Below are 25,554 nucleotides of genomic sequence, written 5' to 3'. Positions count from 1 at the left end.
ACGTTATTGTTTTGTGGCGTTCTCGCCGTCGCCGTCATCGTTTCTTAAACTCCCTAATAAGTTCACTTGGCGCTAGTAAGATCTCTTGACCTGTTTCGGGAAGTGCAGTCGCGACGAAGTCTTCTTTACTAGATCTTAAATGTCTACATGTTTAAATTTTTACAGAGATCCTGCCGACAAGCTGAGAGATGAATTGCAAAACTTGAGAGCCCAGCTACAACAAGACGCAAACTCTCGTGGGATGCAGACTCAAATGTACGAAGACCTCCGTCGACGACACGACGATCTCGAACGAGAAATGGCTCGACGAGGAACTGAGCAGCAGATGGCTAACATGTACGACAATCTGCAGAAAAAATATGATGCTCTGGCCAATGAAATGTCGCGGAGTAGAGAAAATGAGAAGAGCACCTCTTGGATCGATGATCTTCGGCATCGCATAGAGGGACTCTCGAGGGACATCGGGGAGTTGAAACAAAGGGAAAACGACAGACCCCCTGTGCCCTCCCCTGTCCCTGCTCCTGTTCCTGTTCCGGCCCCTCCGCCTCCCTCACCCGCACCTCAGGTTTCAGTTCCGCCACCTTCAGCCACTCAAACGCCCGACGTTTTTCTGATGCACTTTTTGTGCCCGTTTTGTGGAGATGCTGGGTCGCATAGTCACGGAAGTTATTTCTATCCTGGCTACTCGGGAACTGTTCAAGGATCCCCTGAAGCTACCACAGGGACCTCTTCTCCTCGCCGTCGTCTTCGTAATACCCAAACACAGACATCTTACATTCCCCAAGTTACAACAACTTTCGTTCGTCATCCATCTACACCAGTGGCGGCCTCTACGCCGTACGCTCCCTACTACCACAAGTAAGTTACATTGCCGTACTGCAAGACTGGCCCAAGGAATACCATTTGACATAGTAATGAGAGTGATGATCCTGCCATTTAGCTGGGCAATTTAAGCAATAGTCTTCTATAGGCACCTGAATTTTTCTGAGAGAAGTGATCCTCGCAATTAGCTGGACAATTTAAGCAACTGTAACCCTGCACTTCCTGAAATTTTGAGGTTCTGTAAGAGACGATTGCTTGAATTGGTCAGCTAAGTGCGCGCGAGGATCACTTCTCGTTCGTATTTAACCAGCACTTTGCGGTGAAATCAGTACTATTTAAACGAGTGATTGAGAGCTTACCTACAGGACAATAGTGAGATCGCATTTGAGGCTGCGGACAGAAAACCCCCGGCCAATATTTACGTTTTTGCAAAAATCGAACTTATATGTTGGATTAGTTTGCCTGTTGTGTTAATATAATGTACAGATATCAAGCAATTAAAAAAAAGCTTTAATTACAAGCAGAAGCCTGCCGTTTGCCATTTCACTTGTGGCGATGCTAAATCTCTCCAACTTTGAAGACCAATCTCTCGGGCTTGCTTTTTGTTTCGATAGAAATGATAGATTTCGATAGTAGACCACAGAGGCGGAAAGTTAGCAGCAGTCTGGTTGTACTGATGTGATGTCGTCGTTTTCCAGAAATAAAGACAATTCTTTTCTGTGGTAGTTTATTTTTTGGTACTGCTCTACTCAGTCCCCTTCATGGGAGCCATCTCTCTCGACTTACGTGTCTTTTTTGATTTTCGTTTTTCTTTTACATCTCACTTCGCTCCAAATTTGCGTCCTTTAACCTTATCTGTTTTTGCTTTTAGTGTTGTTTCACCGCCCGTTCATCACCATACTCACACATACCCCGGAGTAGCAACCGTATCCCCGGTGCTTCCCACAGCGACTATGGTAACTCCAGGAGTCCCTGTAGTAAACTCCGGAGGGTTAATCGACACATCTACCGTACACCATATCCATCACATACCCGGAAGGAAATCAAAGTCCCGGCGGGATCGGGACATTTCAGATAGCGAGGAATCTGACAGTGACGAGGGGTATCCTGCCCCTAGGAGGTACAATACCAGCATACGTGTTTTTTGTATCCTCGTTTGAAGCGATTTTTTTATGTTAATTGCGTCGATTGATTTTCATATTTCCCTCTTTTCCTGTCTCTTTTGGCACTCGGAACCGCGTTGGGTCCTAATGAGCATCTCATTATTTGTAACAGGCATACAAGAGTTAGAAGTAACACAGGCAACCGTAGCAACTGGGGAGGATCTCAGGGGGATGAGGTAAGAGTTCAGTTTAATTATATATAATTTGCTTTCAATTCAGTGTTAAAGGTATTCTGTTTGTCCTCCTGCAATGCAGCGAGTTCTATGCCAATGACCACATGTAGTTGCAAGGCTGTTTTGATATTTTGGGGTTATTATAGAATTCCACACTTTTCCTTTAGACATTCCGTACAAACGTTTCATATGCGAAGTTACTGTTGTACCGAGCGACTATATTAAATGAAGTTAAAGTATGGAAAATAAAAATTCCTATGTGTTTTACCCCTATTTAACTCTAACCTTTCATTGAGTGGTTTTCACTTATCGCATAGCCAAAGTTATTCTATGTAATGAACCAATCGAAATATGCGGAAATATTAAATGAGCCAATCATGCTGCATAGGAAGTATATGAGCACGAGGCGCTATGCGCACGAAAATACTCTCACGTTTGGTTTGTATTCGTAGCTAGTTTACGTGGGCTAAGAATGGAAGCGAGGCTGCCGGTGACCCTACTTTGATAGATACCTTTGTGCGTTTCTAATGTTAACGTAGACTAATACTCAGAATTACAGCACAATTTACATGATAAAAGCAGCGAGGTCTGTATCAATACAAGGTCACCAGCCTCCTCGCAGGCATTGATAGGCAAGGTCACTGAGCAAACAACTGTAAAATGGCCTATTACAAAGTCAAATAGTTTTAGCTGCAGATTGTGACGATTCTTGCTAAGAATGGTAATCGCAAAGGGAGCCTGAAAACTCCAAGCTTGAACAGGAATCGGACCCACGTTCTTGTATTCTTTCGCTGCACTGATCTACCATCTGAAATATCAAGCCATCTGGTACTTGTTCAGTTGCCAGTTCTCCCATCATGACGAGAATCAAGCGCCTTGAATCTTTGCACATTCGATGTGGCTTTGCTCGTCCTTTTGACTTTTGTTTTAGGGGGTGTGCCTTCCGGCTTTTGAGCCTGGTTTTCACTATACAAAAAACAGCTTTTCTAGCTGCCAATAGGCGCCGTATCTACAGTTACAACCTTCCCCAATTTCCCCTTCCCCTTTTAATGTTAACTATTTAAGATTTCAGCAACTTTTTGTTTTGCTAGCAACACTGATATCGGGGGGACGGGGGCTGCAGTGTGGGAGAGAATAGGTAAATCAATAACGCTCCAAGAAGGTGAATTGTCTCCACTAATTTTTAACTTGTTGTAGCGACGCAAGCACAAGCATAAGTAGCTTACGTTAGTGAAAACGAACCTCTACATAAGCATCAAAATCAACTACGGCATCCGCCATTTTTTAGTCAAATGCTCAGACGCGGGGAATCTGGAACGAGTGCTTTAATTGACCTGATGTAGCAAATTTCCTTGTGCATATGCTGTGTTTCGTTTTCACACGACGCAAGCGAACTCAAGCACAAGGAAAAGGATCTTTGCACTTGTGCTTATGCTTTGCGTCAACCCCGTTTTCACGCTGAAATAATCGCTCTCAAGCTTGCGCTTTTGCTTGCGTCGCTAGTAAAAACCAGGCTTCACGTTCACTGAAATCACCATAATTTTATTTTTTTTTCTATTTTAGCTCGAAAGCTATCGACTCCACCAGTCACTTGACGTAGCCAACAGAGCCGCCAGGAAAATGCAACAACTCTCGAAACGAATGCTGAGCAACATAACCACTGACCTGATACGATCTGGCAACAGATAACCTTCACTGAGGATACAGATTGTTTGCATTATGATACAAAAGCTACCTTGACTAAGTTCGGCGTGTAATTCTTCTTTGTGCATATTTCACCTTTCAATGTTGGAATTGTGATGTCGACGAGAAATTTTTAATGCTACAATTGAAATATTTAAGTCGTTGTCCTGTTCCCTGTGCTAGTGTATTCAAGATGACAGAAGAAGAAAACTCACATTTTCCGCAGCAAAAGAAAGTGTGTGTTGCAAGGAAAGAGATGTATTGGCTATTTAAAACGTATTTTAATAACAAGATAGCACTGTGTCATTTCACAAACCCGAGGTTTTATAACTTTCAGATGTTTAAGTGAAGATTGGCTTGTATAGTTTTTATCTCACAGCAAAACTGGTTATAAAATATTGTACAAAGCGCGTTTCTATGCAAGGAGAAATTTATATATGTAAAATTCTTTTTATCCAAAGTTACCTTTCACTCTATTTAATTTATTCTTTCAAATTATCCGTAGTCACGAAGCCATAAATTTTGTAATCAAGAAAGATACATCATACGTGTGTTGATTTTATTGTTGACGAAATGAGTTGCAAGTGGTTTGTCGTAGCAGGGCGACGCTCGTCCTTGCGATAGAGCGTGCATTTCCTTCGTGGGAAGGAGGGCCGGAGCACGGACATTCGAAATTCGCCCGTAGGGACTGGGGTGAGCCCTACCCAGTTTCTTACATCCACCTCATTCCAAAATGGCCGCCATTTTAGTATTCTCTTGTTTCTCTGTAAATCCCAATTATACCAGGGCCCGCGAAGCGGCCTGCTAGTATAATTAACAATTATTTCATGAGCGCACGTTGGATATGAGATGGTAAATAGCCAACAAGGCGCATGGCGCCCAGTTGGCTGTAACCAGTCTCATATCCAACAATCGCGAATGGAATAATTGTTTTATTAAATTCCTTTAAACTCCAAAAGTTTAGAATGTACGAAATACGAGCGAAAAAAGCGAGCAAATCCGAGCGAAATCAAAATAACTTGATGAGAACCGATGCGATGTCGTGTAACACCTTGTGGTCAGACAGACGCAGGCTCGTCACAAAAACATTTCTTACCTTTTCGCGTACTTCTAAACGTCGGAATTTAACCCAGCTGTCCAGAAAAACTTTTTTTTTGCTTTCTTCAGAGAGAAATTACGGTTTCCGGCAAAAAAACTTTTAGCTTGGCAACACTTAGATCAATCATTTACCATATAAGGTCAAACCAAGGTATATGAGCTGATAACCGAGATTGAGTGAACCAATCAGAGCACGAGAATTGCATTTTCCCAGGTTGAGAATTTAATAATTGAAATTATATAAACAAACGAAGTGAGAAACATATGCATATCAAACTCTTTCCCCTTTGCGACGGAACACATCAGGTAGAATTGCGCTTATTTGAGCTTCGAACCACTTTTTAACGCTACAAATGCGTGTCCCTAGCAGGGACAGTTTAAACATTACAAATGACGTAATCCCATGGTGCCCCTGTATGAGCACGTGGTCCCATAATCCTCTGCATCCTTTAAACGCTGTGTGAGAAAGCAGAGATTATTTTTTGAGGGGTGGGACTCCTATATTTCTCACTTCGTTTGGTTTATACTGGCTTCGCGGCCCTAGCATAATTGGGATTATATAACACAAACTCCGTTCGAAATATATGAGAAGACATCAGGTAGAGTTTAACGCCTGGGCACGTAGTGTGCTAAGCAGGGGTCGGGTATGACAACGTGAAAATAAAAAATCAAACAAAACGAAAAAACGGCATGCTTATAATTGGACTTAAACACGGGCTTGTAACAAAAATTTTGGAAGGTACTAACGCGGCACAAATCCGCTATCTTCATAATGTCCTCAAGTAGGACGTTGCTGTTCATGACTGCAGTTGTAGATGCACCTCGAACTGAGTGCGCCTTAAACACTTCTTTATCGATACCAGCATTTGTCAAGCCCGTGCGGAGCCAGCGGCTAAGAGTGGGTGACGAGATCGGTTTATGAGGCTTGACATATAAGAAATGAACAAAGGGTCTTGCTTGGACGATGGAAATACGGGGCGTACTTCTCGAGCAGCCTTAAGATGATGACGCAAAGTGTCAACGGGGCAAAGTCTCTTATTGTGAGGCTAGGGAGCGGCGTTTTCTAGCCGTCGTCAGAGTGAAGGAAACTCATTCTGGGGCTACACGGCAATACCGAAGGTCGAGGTTCGAAGGAGAAGGGGCTCGCTCAGGACAGGAAAGGGCAAACAGCATAGCCAATTTGATGGATACGAGTTTTAATGTCAGCAGCTTGGCTGATCCAAGGTGGGCCAAATACTTGGTAACCAGGTGCACATCCCATCTTGGCTTTGGGGGACGCATATTAATCATTCCCCTCAAGAGTTGAACGACTACAGGATTTTGGTCGACAGGGTGGCCATGAAATGGACGACCGAGCCACATTAACTGACCGATAAGCAGCGGCATTATTAAAACGATCAGTCAGGAACAGAAGGACATCGCTCAGAGATGCTTAAGTCGGATTAACTTTCCGTTTACAACACCAGCGACACCATATTCCCCAGGATAACTGGTAGGTTTTATGTGTGGATTGGAGAGTTGCTGACAGGACTATTTTGGTAACGTCCTCTGAAAAGCTTTCTGCTTGGTGATTTTCCCTGATATGTGATAAACGGCTAGGTGGAGCCTGGGGTACATCGGGTGTACACGTTGAGGGAGAGCAGGGTCTCTTAGGAGGTGCTTGGAGTTGGGGATCATTACAGGCTTGTCCGTTAGGAGAGCCAGAGGGGCTGGTCACCAAGGCTGTGCCTGCCACACTGGCGCCACTAAGACCACATCCGCTTTGTCCTGGAATACCTTTCTCAGGACTGCTGAAATCAGACTGAACGGTGGAAAGGCGTACCCTTATAGAGGAACCCAGTCCAGGGTCATCGCGTCAATGTAGGTAGCGCCTGGGTCTGGTTTCCAGCTGGCATGCATATTGTGGGAAAAGAGCGGTTAGGCGTGAGGAACACAGGTCTATGGTGCACCCTCTGATGAAGGGCTGAATCATTTGAAAGTCTATTTGCCATTCGCTGGAGTCGGAAAACTCTCTGGATTCTCTGTCCGCCAGGGTGTTGAGTTTGCCTGGTATATAGATGTTGAGCAGTGATCAGAATTGACCTTTGAATGCACCACTGCCATAGGTCTAGAGTTAGACTGACAAGCTGAGGGGAACGGGTTCCCCCTTTGTTGTTTATGTAGGTGGCGTTGTCCATGCGAAGGCAGACAGAGATGTTGGACTGGTCTTTGAGAAAGGCTTTGGTGGCAAGAAAGGCAGCTTTTAGTTTCAGAATCTTTATGTGGCTTTCGGCTTCCAAGGGAGACCAACGCCCGTTTGCGGTTGAGCCCTTACTGCATGCACCCCTGCCCGAGTTGGACGCGTCGGACATTATGTACAAGTCTGTGGCAAGGGGGTTGATTGGACTCCCATTTACAGTTACTACATTCCGTTTCCACCATTGTAATTCTGTCTGTGCATTGATGTTGAGGGTCATGAGGGTCTCGTAATTGTATTGAGCGGCTTGGAGAGATTTTATAAGCTGTATTTGAACGTACCTGTAGTGGAGGGGTGTCCCGACAAGGCTTGCCACCTCGCGGGCTGATGGGGTGTGGTTGGAATGGATCTGGCGACATTTGTTTTGTATTACATGTTTCCATCTAAGAATTGGTTGAGTCTTGGTTTGAGAGTCCCTTGTGAGGACAGAGGGCCGAAAGTTTTTTGAACGGGTTGCTTGGTACTTAGTAAGGACACCCGAGGGTTTGGGGCGATTTCTATCCTTATTAAAAATAGGTTTCTGGAAGGGTTGCCTAGCTTTTGAGACAGTTGATACGTTTTTGGCCAGACAATGGGAGAGTTCAGCTTGTTTGGAAGGAACGGAGGGGAAGGTCTCTCCAAAAAGAAGACACTTGGCATTAGGGAGTGGCTGTTCAGCCAGAATAATTTCCTCTTTATTAATGTTATCGAGACCTTTCTTCCTTCGCAAAACTGACATTTGATGATTAGTTGAACCAATCAAGCACAATGTTTGCTCAACTATGCTCTTAATGTCCTCCATGGGGACTTGGCGTCCTGATGCTAGGGCATCATGTAAGGAGCAGAGGGGTCCTGTTGAATTTAGGAAGGCCCCTTGGACCACAGCCATCTCCTTATTATGATCTTGCACGTGTTTCTTACTTTGGGGAGGGCTGATTTGATTTACAATAGAAGGATCTAATGTAGGAGTACTCAAGCAATCTACTGATGGAATATTGTAAGCATCAAGAATTTCGCAAACCTGGTCATAACTGAGTTTCCTGCGAAATTGTTTCTCTGAGAAAGCTGATAATTCCTTTTGCGGTTGCCACGAAGATTGGGCAGAGTCCGTGTCGTACAACAAAGTTGTGGAGTTGTTGTCGGCCACTTCGCTTGGTTGAGCCTGTTCGAGAGACCGACAGGCATTTGCCTCGTGTGATGGCCTAGTGTCCGTGTATGATGGCTTAATAGCCTTGAGTGCTTAACAGCCTGGTGTTCGGGCTCAGTAGGCGATGATACACAGTCATAGTTCAATTCAGTATCAGAGTCAACCAAAACAGAAATTTGGTTTGGGGTGAGATGGCGGGAAAATTCCTCGAGGTTCCTTGAAGCGAGATTCGATGATGGGTATTTGTCTTCGCCATGTCTGTCTGGATTTGCTGAAGAGAAGAAAGAATCGAAGCCAAAGTATTTCCGTCCGTTACAGAGAAGGATCAGGAGTTTTACGTCTTTTAGGCGGACTCCTGCTCGCTGATCGTTCATGACGGCGAGAAGGCGAAGGCGATTGATGTGACCGTTTTCGACGAGGCATTTTTTTTTACGATCGAAAAAACTCCACTTCAGTTTGAAATCTCTCGCCTCGGGGGCGTCCAGATTATAGCTGAAACTAAAGTAAAGCGACAAAGTATGCTGTAAATTGTAGTTACCTGTTTGTGGTTTCGAAGCACAGTAGAAAAAGATGCGGAGGATCATGGGACCATGTGCTCATACAGGGGCACCATGAGATAACGTTATTTTTAATTTTCAATTTGTCCCTGCTGGGGACAGGCCTTTGTAGCGTTAAGAGGTGATTCGAAGCACAAATAAGCGGAATTCTACCTGATGTCTTCTCATATATTTCGAACGGAGTTTGTGTTATATAATTGGCCCTTATGGCCTCGTTTTCAAACGCAAAATTCAAAAGAATATTTAACCTTGAACGAGGCCATACGGGCCAAATCGCATGGAAACAAAAGAATACTAAAATGGCAACCATTTTGGAATAAGGTGTATTCATCGAACTGACGTTAGCAGGCCACAAGTGAAATGACCGCGGCCATATTTGTGCCCCTGAACAAGGGAAGACGGCCAAGTTGGTGTCAAACTGATAGCCTATAAATTTAGCTTTATTACTATGCAACTGTAATGTTAATTTGTTTCGATGAAAATTACATGACTGCTAATCCAACGATTCAGCCCGCTGTTCATTACAATAACCGTGTGGACCGGTTTTGACCGCAGGCAGTGCGGCCCAGTGGTTTGGGGGCTTGCCTTGAAACCTGGAGATCCCGGGTTCAAGACCTTTTCTGATCACTCGTTGAATTTGATTCTGGTAGTCCCTAGTTCAACTCAGCATCCAACTGGTTTGCCTCCGGCCAGTTGGGAGGGATTCTTAGCAGTTGTTGTTGTGTTCTGTCGCTTCGTTAATTGTGTTTCAATGGCCCTGACAGGTCTCTATGGGGAGTGGACAATTAAGTATGTATTGTAATTTTTCTGTTCCCTGACGAGAGAAAGAGAGGGGCTCTGGAAACGAGATAGATAAACATCATAGGAGAGACTTCGTAAATCAAGACACACACGAGGCAGTCAAATTTTCTTTTTTCTATTCGAGTCCTGAGCAGTTTCAAGCACGTCATGTTTAAAGTGACCCTGTGATCAAAAAAACCACTTCCTTTTTTCCTTCAGATTTTGAAAGTGTGTTTGCTTAACACCTGACTGGCAAAATTTTGGGCTTTGATTTTTATCCAAAGTCCGTTTACTTTTAGTGTAAGTTTTGGATTTCACGGTCCGCCATTGCTCACGTTCAAAACTGACCGATTGGACCTCAGACGGTTGGATCCAGGGAAAAGTGATGACAGAGGATCGCTAGCTTAAAATTTCAGCGTGTGAACGCAGCTTATTATATATGCAAAGCGTGAGTTTAAAAGTCTGAAAGCCCAAAACCCCCGTGCTGCATATTAATTCTGCGGCGTACACACGTATTGCATTCTTAAACTAGTGAGCCTTTGACGTCATTTTCTCCTCGATCCAGCTCTCTCAAGAACATAATGTTGGTAATGGCGGACCATTAAATAGGAAAATTACAGTTCTTCCTGGCCTGCTTGCGCTCTTTGTGGTGCACCTGCAATATTTCTCGTACTGCCCACATTTATTTGGAAATAGATGGCATTCTGCTTCGAATTACAAAATAGCTGCCTGGTTTTTAAACAGAGTTCGTAATATTAATTCTCAAGTTAATGTTAATTTATTTCAACATGTTCAATTTTTTTTTGTCTAACCGATTTTGTTGCATGATGTTTTGTAATCTATCTTTTTGACCGTGACGTGTTTTATTTAGTTTTTTAAATTGTAAACAGCGTAAGCTCTCCTGATGCGCACACTGCTCTTTGAGGAAATGTTGAAATAAATATTGTTTAATATATAAAAACAAAAATTATTTTCATAATTTATTTTCATTAAATTTCATTTTATCCCGCATTTTCTCCCCAAAGAAATGTGATCCCAGCCGCCACAACGGCAACAATGATTCCAGCTACAGTACCTGTGGAAAAAGAAAAGAGAACTTGAACGGGGGACGAGAAGGTAAGGCAGTTGATAATGAATGAAACTATTAATGGGTACGTTCGATTGACCCTATTCCGGAATAAGAGATCGGAGAGTGTTTGTTGCTTGCAGCCCTGCTGAAGCTTGTAATTTTTCCGGCTTCGTTAACGTTTTGTTCTGAAACTTTCCTCGAAAACCTTTCCCCGTTTAACGCGCTTCGCAACTATGGCGATCGATGAGGAAAACTACTTCGTGTAAGAAAAGATCAGAGTCACCCGGCTGCTCCTCTTCGCTTATTTTTTTGTGGCCAATCAGAAGCAGGGTATTCGAACGCTTCTGGAATTGGTTCGTTAAGAGAGAGTGCCCAGGGGCTCTTCCCTTTCTTGTAGTAAACTTTCACCACGAACATTATGTCGTACCGACTAGCTGCCCCTGGGTCTCCGACGATGGTTTGGATCCAGGCACAGGCTATTCCCGGTGCTGACCCAGAGAACTGCGGGCACAAGAATTCATTTCGTGAAAGGAAGCGATCAATAGTAGCTCGCAGACGTATTACCGGTTATGATATCGGCGGCAGGAAACAAAATGTGCTTGCAATGCAAAGCATAGCCGGCTGGTGGGGTTCGGGTTTCCTAGAACCTTTTTTCTTCCACGCCATCTTCCTCCTCTAGCTTTCTGCGCGCCACAGAAACCCCCAAAATAAACCTTTTCGAATGAACACTGCTTACAAACCGCTGCGTAGTTCTTGCCCAAGAGAAGTAAAGTAAATCAAACAACAACAAACCGATTACACGCTTCCCGAGTCCTTGTTGATTCGTTTCCTTTTCTGTTGCTTCTTCTTTACTCCCATCCTTTTCCCTTTCTTCCATTAAACTCTTTAATATATGCACGTCTGGAAAGAGGACAAAGGAAGAAAGTTAAACGAAATGAAACGAAACGAAACGAAACAAACAAACAGCCAAACAAATACGAAGTGGATGCCATGACCAAAAAAATCAATTCTTCTTTTTCTTTCGATTACTAAACGCTAAGTGATCCAAATTCCTTGATTTTAAAAAAACACCTGTCTATTTTAACTGGAATTTCCTATTTAATGGTCCGCCATTACCAACTTTGAAATTGTGACAGAGCTGGATGCTATACTTTAAGAATGCAATGTGTGTGTACGCGGCTGAATTAATATGCAGCACGGGAGTTTCGGGCTTTGAGACTTTTAAACTAGTGTTTCGCACTAGCTGCTTTTACACACTTAAGCTAGTGAGTAAAAGGTCTCGAAAGCATCAACAAAATTAAAGAGCACATTTTCCTTTCTCACCCCGACACAATTTCATTGTTATTTCAGAACTAAGCCAAATTTGTGCTTACTGAGTAAATAAGAAGCACGATATAACTTTATCGAATGGAACTAACTTTTTTTTATAGATAATGTACCTGGGAGTTCCTCTTTACATTCAAAGTCATCTTCCTTTGGTTCAACATCTAGAAGATCTTTCATTCTTTCTAGTGATTCCTAGCAAAGGCAAGTAAAAATATTCCTGTTTCGTGGTCTGGAGACCTGCAGTTGCTTATTCTTCAAACACATTTCAAAGACAAAAACTTGAATAAAGAGTTTCGTGACTGTTTAGATATTATGAACTGCCGCCGGTTAGGAAGTAATAGATCAAATTCCTTTGATTAAGCAAAAGGACAAAGGGAAAAGAGGAAGAAGAAAATAAAGGCAGAGCATCGGGCTAAAGAGCAAAAACCACAGTTGGACCAACACTCGTCTTAATGTTCCGAATAATATCAGTTTAATTCCGACTGTATTTCTCGGATAACGACGGCAACTCTAAATAACCCCTCCCCCCGAACAATGTTGAGGTTGAGTCTCCGGTCAAACACTTAATTGAGAAAAATGTTAGACAACGTATGATCTTCCAAAGTGTTTGTGGGTGGGAATTAGAGTTACATGTTATGTACCTTGCAAGTAATCTACCAAAAAAAGAGTGAAAAGGGCTGTGTCCACAGACGTTTTGGCACAGTCCTGGCTAAAACGATGTGAACAGTAGACATTCGTCGCCAGAACTGATGGTAGTCTTATAGAGGCCCACCGACAGCCTCGCCACTGAGTTTAGGAAATGGCGCTTTGTGAAATGTACATTTCATTTCTTTTTCCTACGAGAGGGATTTCAGGGTAATTAAAAGTCACCTTCACAGTTTCGTCTCTGAACACGTAGTCACACACTGTAACAGGGCCGACACCAAGAGGAAAGAACACTCTCTGAGGGCACGTCCAGGTGGAAGCTGAAGAGGTTTCTGCGAAGGAATAAGAGAGAACGTCGGTGGTTTCAAACTTTTTGAACAAAGAACCTTTCTGTGGTTGGGGAGTTATCGCCCAAACGGGTGCAAGTAGCATGGTCACCCTATTTTGGCCTTACTTCACAAAGTACTATACAAATAAAAGGTAAAATACTAGTAATATCGGCATAGTTTCGTTAGCTCTAACAATAGCAGTGCGCTCCTGGCAAATTTTCGTCGCCTGCAAGTGAGGATGTAAAGGATTGAAAACTGATTAAATTTTGAAAAAGTTGGCCAGCGAAGTTTGGACACAATGCTGTTGTTAAAAATCCCTACAAGAATAACAATGATATAGCTCCATCTTGTTAAATACATTTGATGCCTTCTCCTTGATTTGCCAGGAACGTTACAGATGAGAGGGTATTGTGTTCGAACAAACTAAGAAAAAAACAAACGAACCGTTTTCTTTTTTCTCGTCCTGGTTATCCATTATGTCGTCACACAAGACTTCGAGACGAGACAAGAAACTTCGAATGACGTCGTACTTCAAGGCCTAAAAGAAAGATATCTTCAAAACTAAGAAAAAATACCGCACAATTTATTTCCTCCATACAAAATGGCGAACTAGATTCAAGGTGACTCGATCTCTGAGATACATGTATACTAACTCGCCCACAAAAGAGAGCAACATGACTAAAGGCGTTTGCAGTAACTTTTTCAAACTACCCCAATTGAAATCATGGGGAAGAACTAACTATCCAAAATTTCCCAAAATTACATGACTAGATGTGGTGAGGGGTGATGAAAACATGCCACTAAACTAGGCCCTTCTTGTAAGCTAAGACAATCAGACTGAACATTTTTCAGACCAAAGTCACGCGGCTCCTGTTAGCAATGATTGAAGTTGTCGAGCAGCCCTTCAATGCTGGTTTGCACCAGCAACGACGTCACCTACTGTAAAGCGTTATGATCGATTGAAAATCAAACATGGGGATGATCGTAAGCCGATCCCATCCTCATCCAAGGCTACATCTTTGTTGAAAGCACATGAAAAACTGACAGCCAGAGTCACCTATTCTATTTTCTTACTATTCCTCTTACTGTGGTGCTACGACTGGTTGAGTTTTTTTCAGCTTAGAAACATTTCCATTCCAACTACATGACTTCATTGCTTGTACATGTAAAGAGTTATGATCAGAACTAGGTCCTCTTTGGAGAGGAGAGCATTTCAGTTTGCGAGACCTCAGCATGGTTCCGAACTAAACAAGCTGTTTGTTTTCGAAATGAGAAATTTGATCTTGTTACTTTTCTCATTGAACTCTGTACCTGTATTGCCTCCTTTACAGTAGCTTTTTGATGAACATAAGCTCGACAACACAATGATCCACTCATTGACAGGGAGTGCACTGTTTCTATCTTTTCAATCTTCCCAGGAGCACATAACTAAAGAAAAAAATTGACAATAAGGATGTAGATGGGAACAATATTCTTTGTACACGACTTTTGCCTCTGATTAGCATTTCCTAATAGATACAGTGTAAGGCAAAAAATCAGCATTAAATATTGAAAGTACAATTTCATAGTAAGCTCGCTTAACATGATATTTCAGATAACCTATGAGGACCGTTGCTGTATAGTATGGGCTCAATAGACCTTAATTTAATACTTTAGCAATCTTCAATAGCCAACAATTCCCTGATTACCGAAACCAAAGAGCTTAAACTTGAGGCGATGGCCAAGTTTAAAAAGTTCTTTGAACTTTCCAAGGCAATTTCTGGTAACCTTCTGACAATGTTTAAACCATGATGAACTTAACGCTGACATACTCCGTTTAAATTGTAGGAAAGCTTTCTCTTTATAGTTGAGTGATGAAGGCAAATTTGCAATTGATCCGGCGGTCATTGCTCAAAATGTTGGAGATGATTTTGGTAATCAACTGAACAGGACAACAAAGTTGACCAAACCGTGACTTTCTCGAATGCGTTTCGCACATGTCTGCTTATATTGGCTAGAAATAGTGCTTTTTAAAATGATTTGGGTCTACTGTACGACTGTATATCTTCCCTTAACATAAAAGCAAAGGGAAACACCTTATTTATAGACGGTAGTGTTAAATTAAATGGTAAACTTTTGGTGCTAAGTATATAAAATTGCAATGAAGATGATGATGGCATCTACATGAAAATCCTGCTCGACCAATAGACTTTTTTGCAGATACGGCGGCCATTTTGATTTCTATTGTTTCGAAAGACATTATGGGGGTGCTCAGGGGGACAAATTAATATGTATTTGCCCCCTGGGCATTCCATAATAGCTATTTGAAACAATAGAAATCAAAATGGCCGCCGTATCTGCAAAAAGGTCTATAGCTTGGGATTCAGCAGTTTTAATTAAGTGTAGCCTCTAGTTCTGCAACGTTCATGCTTTACGCTGCTGTGCTGCTCAATAAATCAAAACAAACAAACAAACAAACAATGTGGATTGTTTGCTGATATTACACTGTACCTCTTCAGAGAAAATATCAATCCTAAACGTCTGTGTGGCTTTTAAATTTCTATGGCCTTTCCCAATTTTTTCTCCCGTTGAGAGTGGTTGTTCATCCGCACAAAGCTCACCATTCACTGTGCACAATGCGTTTGACATGTTTTGAAAAATGTTATAGATGCTTCCCTATGGATAAAAATTTTGAAAGGGATTATCAGCCAGTGAGATCACCATTACCCTGCAACTACAGCCACGTTTCATCACTCTGGAGCTTACCGAAGAGAAGTGGCTGAATTTGCAGGCTGGATGTAATATAAGCTAAAGGCCAGTATCCACATGCGAAAGATGGACTGCGTAGCGGTCCTAAGCAGACTGTAGAGTCATTTGTTGAGTACAACCTACATGTAATGCAACCAAACATGCAATGGAAGGGGATAGCAAGCAGCACGTAACAGTTGATTTGGAAGTGTAAACGCATGTGAGTTACAGAAAGAAACGTCCAAGATATTACGTATATACTTGCTTGACACTACCCCCTTCATTTATGGGTAGATCTTTTTTCTGAACATCTAGTACACGGAAACGTCCCATAAAAATATTACTAATTGAGCCTCTTTATGACAATCACACCAAATAAAACGATCTTGGATTCACAAAATTGGTGAAAAGCAACAGACTGAACCGTAAAGGCTTTTATAAGTTACATTCCAAGAAATCAGAACATAAAACACCTGGAAACCATCTACCTTTAAGCCAACAAAATAATCATAAAATCTCTCAGCAGACTTATCGCAAGGTTTAAGCATGAAATTGACAACATCATGACAAATACAAATTCGACATCATTAACTGAAAAAAACAAGTTGTACCTCTTTATTCAAAGATTTGCTGATTGTGATTTTATTTGCAATGGATATTCAGATAGTAGAAAACACTTTCTTGAGGTCTCAATTTTGAATCAACCATGAATCAACAAAACAGTAAAATGACGAATAAATCCTATGTGTTCTTTCATGCAAACATCTGGTTGACACGTGACAATATAGTAAAGACTCACAAGAAAATGGACGTTAGCTGATATGCATTAATTTAGAAAGGTACAAAAGTCGGGCCGGATGAACTTTGATTGCTCACCTCGGATTGATGCAAAAACGATGATAGGGCCTCAAGAAATTACCCTAGCACTAATCTTTAAGCTAAACTTCGAGAATCGGGGCTCGATCCGAGGTAAGAAATCCGAGTCAATCCCGTCCAACTTTTCAACCTGCCACATTAACTTAAAGGCTCCTGATGAGTTATTGGAGGGTGTGCTTGTGGCAGGTTGAACTTCATTGATAACAAATGCCCTACCACTATTTGATTTTGAAGACTAGTTTTCTCCAGTTTCCTTGGAACTATGAAGGGACAATTAGGTAACAAAAGAGTAGTTTCCAACTGCAGCCATTTTGAAGCAAATGACTGATACTTGATTTCAGCTGGGTTTGGTGTGGCCTGCAAGGCAAAAACACGCCAAGTATCAAAGAATGGATGCCAAATATTTATTGCTACAGTAGCACTTTCAACTTGAGTTTTGATTATGGTTAGATGGTTTACTTTAAAAAAAAGTCAATAGCAGAAGCAATGTCAGTTATTGAGTACCAGTAGTTAGGACTGAATTCAGAAGTCCAGGGTACAAATCTAAATATAGTTGGTGGAGCAATGGCTTTGTGCAATAATTATTATTACCACTTGCAGAGAGGACACTAGGGACTAGGGCACATACAGGAGATCGAGTAAGCTGTAGAGAGTACGATTCCCTCCAACAACTAGCCATTTCTGAGTATATATAGGAGATACTTTATCCATCAACTTTAGTCCTGTAAATCTCACAAAATTAGAAGAAAAACACATAGGTGGTGACAAGGCAAAAAATGTGTATGATCTGTGAGCCCATTGTCAGAGCAAAAAAAAACATACAAGTTTCGGCATAAGCTGAACTCATAATTATTTTGACAATGACAATCTCAGAATAGTCTCTCCATTCTTAACGTTATAATACTGAGAACTACATGACATTGTACATGAAGATAGCATATTTGAGTTTTCCACCTTCTCTGCTATGACTTTTATACAGCCTAACAGGTATACATGTACATGTATTTACCCTGAAATCAGATACATCTATAGTTCTGCAAATGATTCTGAAAGAAAGAATGTGGTTAAGGAATTTGAACAATGGGCTGGTAGCAGAGACCAAGGTGGCTTTCAAGAACCTTTTAGAAATCAGGCATGAAACCTGTCTTATGCATCTTAATGACAAACATTGTTTATTAATGGTACGTGTGCCAATAGCTATATGTATTGACTTTCAGCAACATAGAGTTTGTTGGACGGTTTATAAATTCCACGCAATCATTTTCTAAGTGACCTTAAGGATATTACAGTGATTTGATATTATTAAAAATAAACAGAGATTTCAGTCGTTTTTACCGGTATTTATTTACCACCATACACATAGTGTACTATTACTATGCATACATGTATATCCATAGATTTTCTGAGCCCCAAAGGGGTGAAGAAAAATATTCATGAGCAATGAGTACATTGTAAAATATCCGCATGACTGTGTTATACACTATGGTAAACCATGCAATAAGCGATTTATTATATTCCACTAGTATGCTATTTCCTAGTATTTTGGCTTCTTTTTGCATAATGACTGAGAATCATGAGGCTCATATAAATGACGAAAACAACACAGACAAAACTATTGAATGTCGTTTATTTGATTGGATAAATGAAATGATGAGTGACAAGGGATGACAGGCTACACGTAAACTCTTGGGTTAAAAAAATGCATCATGTTGAAAAAACCAGGACACCACAGGCAACCATCTCATACATACATGCACTTTGCATGTTCTCTTGACCAAATATGGTAAAATGATGTAATGGTGGAATAATAAAATGAAAAAAAAGTTGTATAATTATAATTATAATAAAAAGAGGCAAAATGGCAAAAGTGGGGAAAAGAGACAAAAGTGAGGACAAGAAGAAGCTGAAGGGTTAAACGTGGAGATCCCCCATAATTTTTGTGATTACTTTATTAGAATAATTTATTATTAAATATAATATTAGAAATGGACTGGATGAGTGCACTAAATCTAAAGAAAATTACCGGAGAAGCCATTTTGAAGGAAGACAAAGAGTAAAATAATCAAGATACTGTATAATGAGGATAAGAAAACATACTTAAGCTGCAAGGCATTAAGAAAATAATCTATTATAATTTTAAAGGATACTTTTTGGTTGCAGAGCAAATCTGGAGTAACACTCTACTGTAACTGAGATCCTCAAAGTAAGAAGAAGATTTACTCTGAACATTCTTGTTGATAAAGAAAAGCAAGTTACGGAGTTTTGTTTGTGATTTGGTGAGCATGTCCGGGGGACCAAATGCAAAAACACCAACCACATCTAACCCTCCAGTCAACATTCTTGACACCTAAGTTCAAAGAGACAATTTATGCATATTTTAGTAGTATTAATTTCGTCTTCTACGGGATTGCAAATGGGCAAAAATGTGCTAAACACTCATTATCATACACAACCCAATTATGCATCAACGAAATACCCACACCAAAAACAGTCACTTTGTACACTGTATACGTACAACTACAATGAAAAAAAAAAAGCAAAATGGAGAAGTGATCCTTGGCTAGCACTTATATGGACAATTAATAAGTAAACCCATTCACTCCTCATGCACTCCAGGAGGCCAGCAGGTTGACTAGTAAAATTGTCTGGTGTTAGACAGAGCCAAATCTGGTACATGCAAGTCCCACTCCAAGGGGTCAATGGGTTAAGCAGTAATTGTCTCTTATAGACACAGGTGGCTTCAACAGTATTTGAACCCATGACCTCTGTGATGCCGGTGCAGTGTTCCCCTCCGACTGAGCAGCTATCAAGTGACTCAGTTGGGCAGATATGTCCAGGTTTGACCCTAATTAGATGCAGGCGGATTTCAATAAGCGTCACGAAGTGTCCCCTTGCTCTTCCAGCCAACTTCAACATCACTTGTGTCTCACAATACAGACAATTTATGTCACAAAGTGTACCCCAAATGCTGCTCTTTAAGTGAAGATTAACTGCTGCATTTACCCAAAGCTAAAAATAATGCTAACCTTTACCCTTACCTTATTGTTGAAAATAGGTAGCAAATGCTTAGACTTAAAGGGACACTTTGTGTTGGATGTCAAAATTGGGCGTGCATCTAATTAGGGTCAAACCTGGACATAAGTGCAGTTGGGAGCTGCACAATTTGGGCTTATCAAGGAGTAGCTGGATGAAATTAATGTACATTTGAATTGCAGGTTAAAGACGAAATGAGAAGTGATCCTCGCACTTTTAAATAATTTATTAAGCCATTTTACAGTTGTTTGCTCAGCGACCAAGCCTACGAATGGCTGCGAGGCTGCCGGTGTACTTGCATTGATACAGACCTCACTGCTTTTATCATGTAAATTGTGTTGTTGTAACGCTAATTAGTCCATATTAAAATTACAAAAGCATGAAGGTTTGTATCAAAACAGGGTCACTGGCAGCCTCGCTTCCATTGCTAGGCCTGGTAACTTAGCCATAACTGTAAAATGGTCTATTGGAATATTGTTAATTCTTGAGATACCACAAGTGCAAGGATCACTACTCCATTTCATTTACAGTGTAATTGACCCACACTTCAAATATACTGTACATTAATTTATTTCATTAAAAAATGAAGGCAATTAATTCGGTGAGAGATTGGGCAGACAGGTGGCAATTTCCCATGCATACAAAGCCTGTGTATAAAATATGCAAGCAGGAAAAATTTGACAAAACAGTGCAATAGATAGAATTTTACAAGTTACTTACAGTGTAAGTCACCCTTCTTTAAAAAAAAAAGAAGAAGCTATATTCAGTAGTTCCTAAAACTTTACATGATAATCTTAGGTGTTATATAGTTACACAGTTACATAGTTCGGTAAGGCTGTAAAAGCCGGGGAGTGGGTTGTGAGGCTGGGCTCTCACAACCTCTCGAAATGCTCCCAATGGTGTGTGACTCTAAGAGCCTCTGTCAGCTAAGTCCAACTTCTTGCCTCTGCCTGGCGGAACTGGCACCACCGACAGGAGAAGAGGCGAAGGCAAGGCCACTGGAACCTTAAAACCAGATGCCCAGGGTAGATGGGGCTCTTAGCCTGTGAAGGCAGCCCATTGATATCTAGGGGAAGGTAAACCCTGATTTCAAACCTCCGCTGCCTTGTGGCTATACCTGATCTCAGGTAGGCTTCAGGAGTAAACCTTGAGGACAAATCCGGAGTGGAGCCCCTAAGGCGGATGACAGGTGCTCAGCACTGCCTTCTGACAGCTTCTGCAGTGGAACTAGCCCCAAGTTGTATTGGTTCTTCCTTTCCCTTGGACCCAGCCAGTGACACTGAGAGGGGGACACTGTCATATGGGCAGCCTAGTGTCTCCTTACCTTCCCACCCACGCCTTAGTGCAAACTGGAGAGGGCACTCCAGTGGTGTTGCAAGACTCCGGCACAACACGTTAAGGCTCAGAACTTTGCTGACAGCCTCCAGGAGAAACTTGCTGTGCAACCAACAACCAGCAACCCAGATGCCAATTGGTCTCACCTCCGTGATGCCATCTACGACTCAGCCGTGGCTGCATTCGGCAAGAAAGAATACAAGAATGCTGACTGGTTTGAGGCTTGCTGGGAAGAAATGCAGGCAGTCACGGAGGCTAAGAGGAAAGTGATGCTGGCTCACAAGCAGAACCCTTCCCCAAGCACATGCGACGCCCTTCGATCAGCTAGGAGCAAGGCCAAGCAGACCACCCGCTCCAGCAGACTGGGGCCACAAAATGGGGATGTATGAGGGCATCAAAACTGCTACCGGCCCTGCGGCGTCTCCCTTCTGAGCTTCGTTGGCAAAGTCTTTGCTGGGGTCACCTTAACCCCCTGCAGAGCCTTGCTTCGCAAGTCTACCCAGAGTTACAGTGTGGCTTCAGAGCCGGGAGGTCCACAGTGGACATAATCTTCTCCCTCCGTCAGCCGTAGGAAAAGTGTCAAGGGCAGCAGTAGCCATTGTTCCTCGCCTTTGTGAACCTCATCAATGAAAGCTTTTGACTTGGTGTGCAGAAGTGGGCACTTCGAGATCCTCCAGAGGATTGGCTGCCCTCCAAAGCTCCTGGCAATCATCACCTCCTTTCACCAGGATATGCAGAGTACGGTCTGCTTCGATGGGGCCACCTCCAATGCCTTCCCAGTCAGCAGTGGAGTAAAACAGGGCTGTGTCCTTGCTCCAACCCTATTTGGGATTTTCTTCTGATGCTGCTCCAGTATACCTTTGTAGACTCTACAACAGGTGTCTACATCCGGACAAGGTCAGACAGCAAACTCTTCAACATCGCCAGACTCCACGCCAAAACCAAAGCTTACGTGGTGCTCATACGGGAGCTGCTGTTTGCAGATGATGCTGCTTTAACATTCCACAGCGAGAAGGGCCTTCAACATCTGGTCGACAAGCTGTCCCACGCCTGCAAGGAGTTTGGGCTAATGATCAGCATCAGGAAGACCAACATCCTGGAGCAAGGTGCTGAGTCCCCCCCCCCTCCCTCCCCCAGTCATCACCATCGACAACACGGAGCTGGAGGTTGTGGACACCTTCACCTACTTGGGCTCCACCTGAGATCAGCTGCAGGATCGCCAAGGCAGCTGCTGTCATGGCCAAACTCACCAAACAAGTGTGGGGCAATGACCGGTTGAGCGAAAGGACCAAGATGTGCATCCACCAAGCTTGTGTTCTGTTGACTCTCCTTTATGGCAACGAGTTCTGGACGACCTATGCCAGAAAAGAGCAGCGACTCAGCAGATTCCACCTCCGCTGCCTTCGGCGCCAGCTGCACATCAGGTGGCAGGCCAGAGTCACCAACACGGAGGTCCTGGAGTGCGCTGGCTCATAAAGCATGCCATCACACCTTTTTGGAGAACTGCGGGAGGGCGTCCGTCAAATGATGTCGCATGACAAGCGAGACTTGTGATCTGCACTAATCAACACCAGTGCATGGGAGGACATCACCAATCACTGCGATACATGGCGGCAAAGTGTCAAAGTGCGGGTTTCAAAGGCGGAAGTGGATGCTGGAGTCCAGGCTATATGCAAGAGAGTGGCAAGGAAAGAACGCGCAGCCTCTGCGAGTGCTTCCACAAGGCACGTCAGCACCACCTTCAGCAGAGACTGCCACTCCAGGATCGGGCTACCCAGTCACACAAGATCCTGCCCAAATCCCCTGCGCTAACCATCACCTCTTGAGACGAGGATGCCACTACCATACAGTTAAATGTATACTGTAAATATCATCACGTACAAATATTGACAAATTTGAATTATTCTTGCCAATAATGTATTATTCTAACTTTGCATACCTGTCGAGCATGTTCTGTAATCCAACTGTTTTCAACATCTTCTAAAGTAGCTGGCTTACTCTCTGTATTAGAGAACAAATTAAGTACCACCATTGCACAAATCTTCAAAACGTTAATGATAATCATATTGGCATCTTTTAAGTCGAATCCTTACCTGATTGCAGTGGTGTTCTGGATAAGTGAAGAACATAATCTCGCTGTGGGGAAAGCTAAAAAGGAATGTAGAGTATTCTCATAAGCCTTATGAATTCTTCTTTTATCGTTATTTTACCATGAGGCATGAAATTGCATCGTAATTGCCTTTCCCAGAAAAGAGAATCAGAGCTATCATGGACATCTTAAACCTTTTAAAATGTCCCTTTAAAGCACCCTGTCTTTGTGCCTCAATTTGAGTGAATAAATGCAGAAACAATGTGACGCTCAAACTCACTTCATATGAGGAGAATTAAGTAAACTTACTTGTTGTGTGTGTCTTTTTTAAAAGATGTTACATGCTCTGGTAACCATGCCAGTGTCCCCCTCCCATCTCCTTTCTCACAAACAATCTACCTTAATTATTCTCTGGCCATTTTAGTTCAGCACATAAAATAAACTGAAAGGAAAGGCTGGTAGGTTTATTTGAGGTCGAACATAAGACAAGTACTGCACTGTGTGAATACCCTGGCACCTTTATCAGCATAATCAATACGCATTCTTTGAGTCGGCCTGATAATACTTATGTACCAGTCAAATTGAAGCTTCAACATCCCCCCCCCCCCCCCCACGCATACCCCGGGCATTTGACTCCTTTTCCTGCCTGTGGGTGGGGGGGGGGGGAGAAATTTGATCATCTTGGTCTTCCCGGGGGCAGGGCATTTGATCATCACTCATAGAGGGTAGGGAATTTGATTGCTAGCCTCGATTTCATGTTACCTTTCCACATGGGTTGATAAATCATGGCGGAGACAAACTTAGATGCATTCAAAGGTAAAGATTACGCATTTGTGGCTGATTGGTTGAAAAGCAAAGGCCCACACAAACTTTATTCCGTATTTGAAGGTATTAAGAACCAATTTATATTATTATCTTTGAATATACGTCACTGGATATGATTCATAGAGGTCAATTGCTTTGACCGACCTGGTGTATTTATGATTATTAAAAACTGGATTATTGGATAAGGCAATTAGAGAGTTTTGATTGGCTAAGCCATCATGGGTTATGAGCCATTATACCATGATCTACAAACACAGCAAAAATATGCGTGATTTTTTGGGCCTTTTTATTTTTATTGTAGTCTTGTTTTCTATATTTTGGGGTCGTTTTTAATAAAACAATTATTCCACTCGCGCTTGTTGGATATGAGATGATTTTTGCCAACTTGGTGCTATGCGCCTCGTTGGCTATCTATCATCTCATATCCAACGCACGCTCATGGAATAATTGTTAAATAATTTAATACATTTGCAACGATTTATAAGTAGGTGTATAAATAATGGAATGAATGTATGGAATGTATTTAAGTGCTGTTGCATGAAACTCCGTGAAACCAATGCATTCAGTTTATAAAAATCTGGTAATTTTCCCGGGGATGGGGGCATTTGATCACCTGAAATGGACCTATGATGAGGCATTTGAACAGCTTTCTGGCCCGGGGAGATGACACAGGAAAAAATAACAGATTCCCATTTTTGGATATTTTAGGGTATTTTGAAGAATACCAACAAAAATCCCAAATTTAGAAGAGTGACACAAGTCCCAGTCAGGGAACTTGGTTGGGAATTCCCTGGTTGGGACTTGTCTCACTTTGCCAAATTTGGGATTTTTATTGCTATTCTTCAAAATACCCTAAAATATCCAAAAATGGGAATCTGTTATTTCTTCCTGTGTGAGGGGGGCATTTGAACAAAAAATTTCAAAAATTGAAATGCCCGCAGGGTTGCCCGGGGTGGGGGGGGGGGGAGATAGGGAAGTTTCACTTTGACTGGTACATTATGCAAATAATTGGCGGGGTATTCAGCAGTTAAGCTCTGGTCTTCACATGAAATGGATGTAGGTATGGAACAATATGAAACATTTTCCAATCGATACTGACAATAAACCAGCGAGAATAAAAGGAAAGGAAAGGAACTTTATTTAAGTGTCTAGTCGGTCTAGCGCTTGAGCACTAATTGGGGACACTGTAAACTGAATCCGCACCCCCCCTATTGAAGGACCGGGATTTCTGAGGGGGAGGGGGGTGGTCTTTAAAGGCCGTTTCTGAGGGGGTAACTGTGTCGGCACCTCTGATCTTTGAATAAATTCTGAAGGGGGAGTGTGTCGGCACTTTGATCTTCTTTTCTTAGGGGGTCAAAAGTTTACTTTTCCGAGGGGGTGAAATATAAAGTACCTCAATAGGGGGGGTGCTGATAAAAAATGGAATGGCCCAATGTTGGTTTTTGATCTGACTGGTTAATTCAAACCATTGGCGAAAATCCCTCACCTGCCCGATCATTAATCCTAACTGCCACTGATGATTTCCATAGAGAGAGGAAATATAATCATTGACTGTTTCTTCGACTACAATTGTCCTTCCCATCCTTTGTTCCAGATATTACATGTATGTCAACTCATAGTTTTTTTCGTCCGCCATATTAGTTTGTGTGCGATCGCGAGAAA

The 25,554-nt window shown here is 42.2% G+C and overlaps 3 protein-coding genes across 3 annotated transcripts in view; 2 read left to right on the top strand and 1 right to left on the bottom strand.

Moving 5' to 3' along the window:
* The window catches only part of LOC138018710 (protein split ends-like), a 29,100-nt gene extending 24,719 nt beyond the window's left edge, over positions 1-4,381 (top strand). The window contains exons 11-14 of the mRNA XM_068865396.1: positions 166-858; positions 1,694-1,942; positions 2,098-2,161; positions 3,722-4,381. Coding sequence (XP_068721497.1) covers positions 166-858; positions 1,694-1,942; positions 2,098-2,161; positions 3,722-3,847 — 1,132 coding nt within the window. The 3' untranslated portion in view covers positions 3,848-4,381. The remainder of the gene's footprint in view (positions 1-165; positions 859-1,693; positions 1,943-2,097; positions 2,162-3,721) is intronic.
* The window catches only part of LOC138018928 (large ribosomal subunit protein eL28-like), a 169,706-nt gene that overhangs the window by 140,138 nt on the left and 4,014 nt on the right, over positions 1-25,554 (top strand). The gene's annotated exons all lie outside the window — the stretch shown is intronic.
* LOC138018300 (protein odr-4 homolog) lies at positions 10,606-25,548 on the bottom strand. Its single transcript, XM_068864949.1, has 13 exons — positions 25,379-25,548; positions 23,072-23,126; positions 22,918-22,979; positions 18,758-18,957; positions 17,620-17,656; positions 16,827-16,967; positions 15,498-15,662; positions 14,319-14,435; positions 13,452-13,545; positions 12,904-13,010; positions 12,147-12,225; positions 11,500-11,607; positions 10,606-10,713 (listed from the first exon to the last, which is right to left on the bottom strand). The coding sequence occupies exons 1-13, from the start codon at positions 25,472-25,474 to the stop codon at positions 10,640-10,642; spliced, it is 1,335 nt and encodes a 444-aa protein (XP_068721050.1). The 5' UTR covers positions 25,475-25,548; the 3' UTR covers positions 10,606-10,639.

Source organism: Montipora capricornis, chromosome 2 (genome assembly GCF_036669925.1).
Source record: "Montipora capricornis isolate CH-2021 chromosome 2, ASM3666992v2, whole genome shotgun sequence".
NCBI classification, from domain to species: Eukaryota; Metazoa; Cnidaria; class Anthozoa; order Scleractinia; family Acroporidae; genus Montipora; species Montipora capricornis.
This window is presented reverse-complemented; position numbering and strand designations above follow the sequence as displayed.

Coding starts and splice junctions, on each gene's coding strand:
- LOC138018300 (XM_068864949.1), bottom strand. CDS start 25,474: ATGGGAAGGACAATTGTAGTCGAAGAAACAGTCAATGATTATATTTCC. Junction 18,958..22,917: donor TTACAGAACATGCTCGACAG/GTATGCAAAGTT, acceptor CTTTGAACTTAG/GTGTCAAGAATGTTGACTGG. Junction 14,436..15,497: donor TTGATATTTTCTCTGAAGAG/GTACAGTGTAAT, acceptor TTTTTTCTTTAG/TTATGTGCTCCTGGGAAGAT.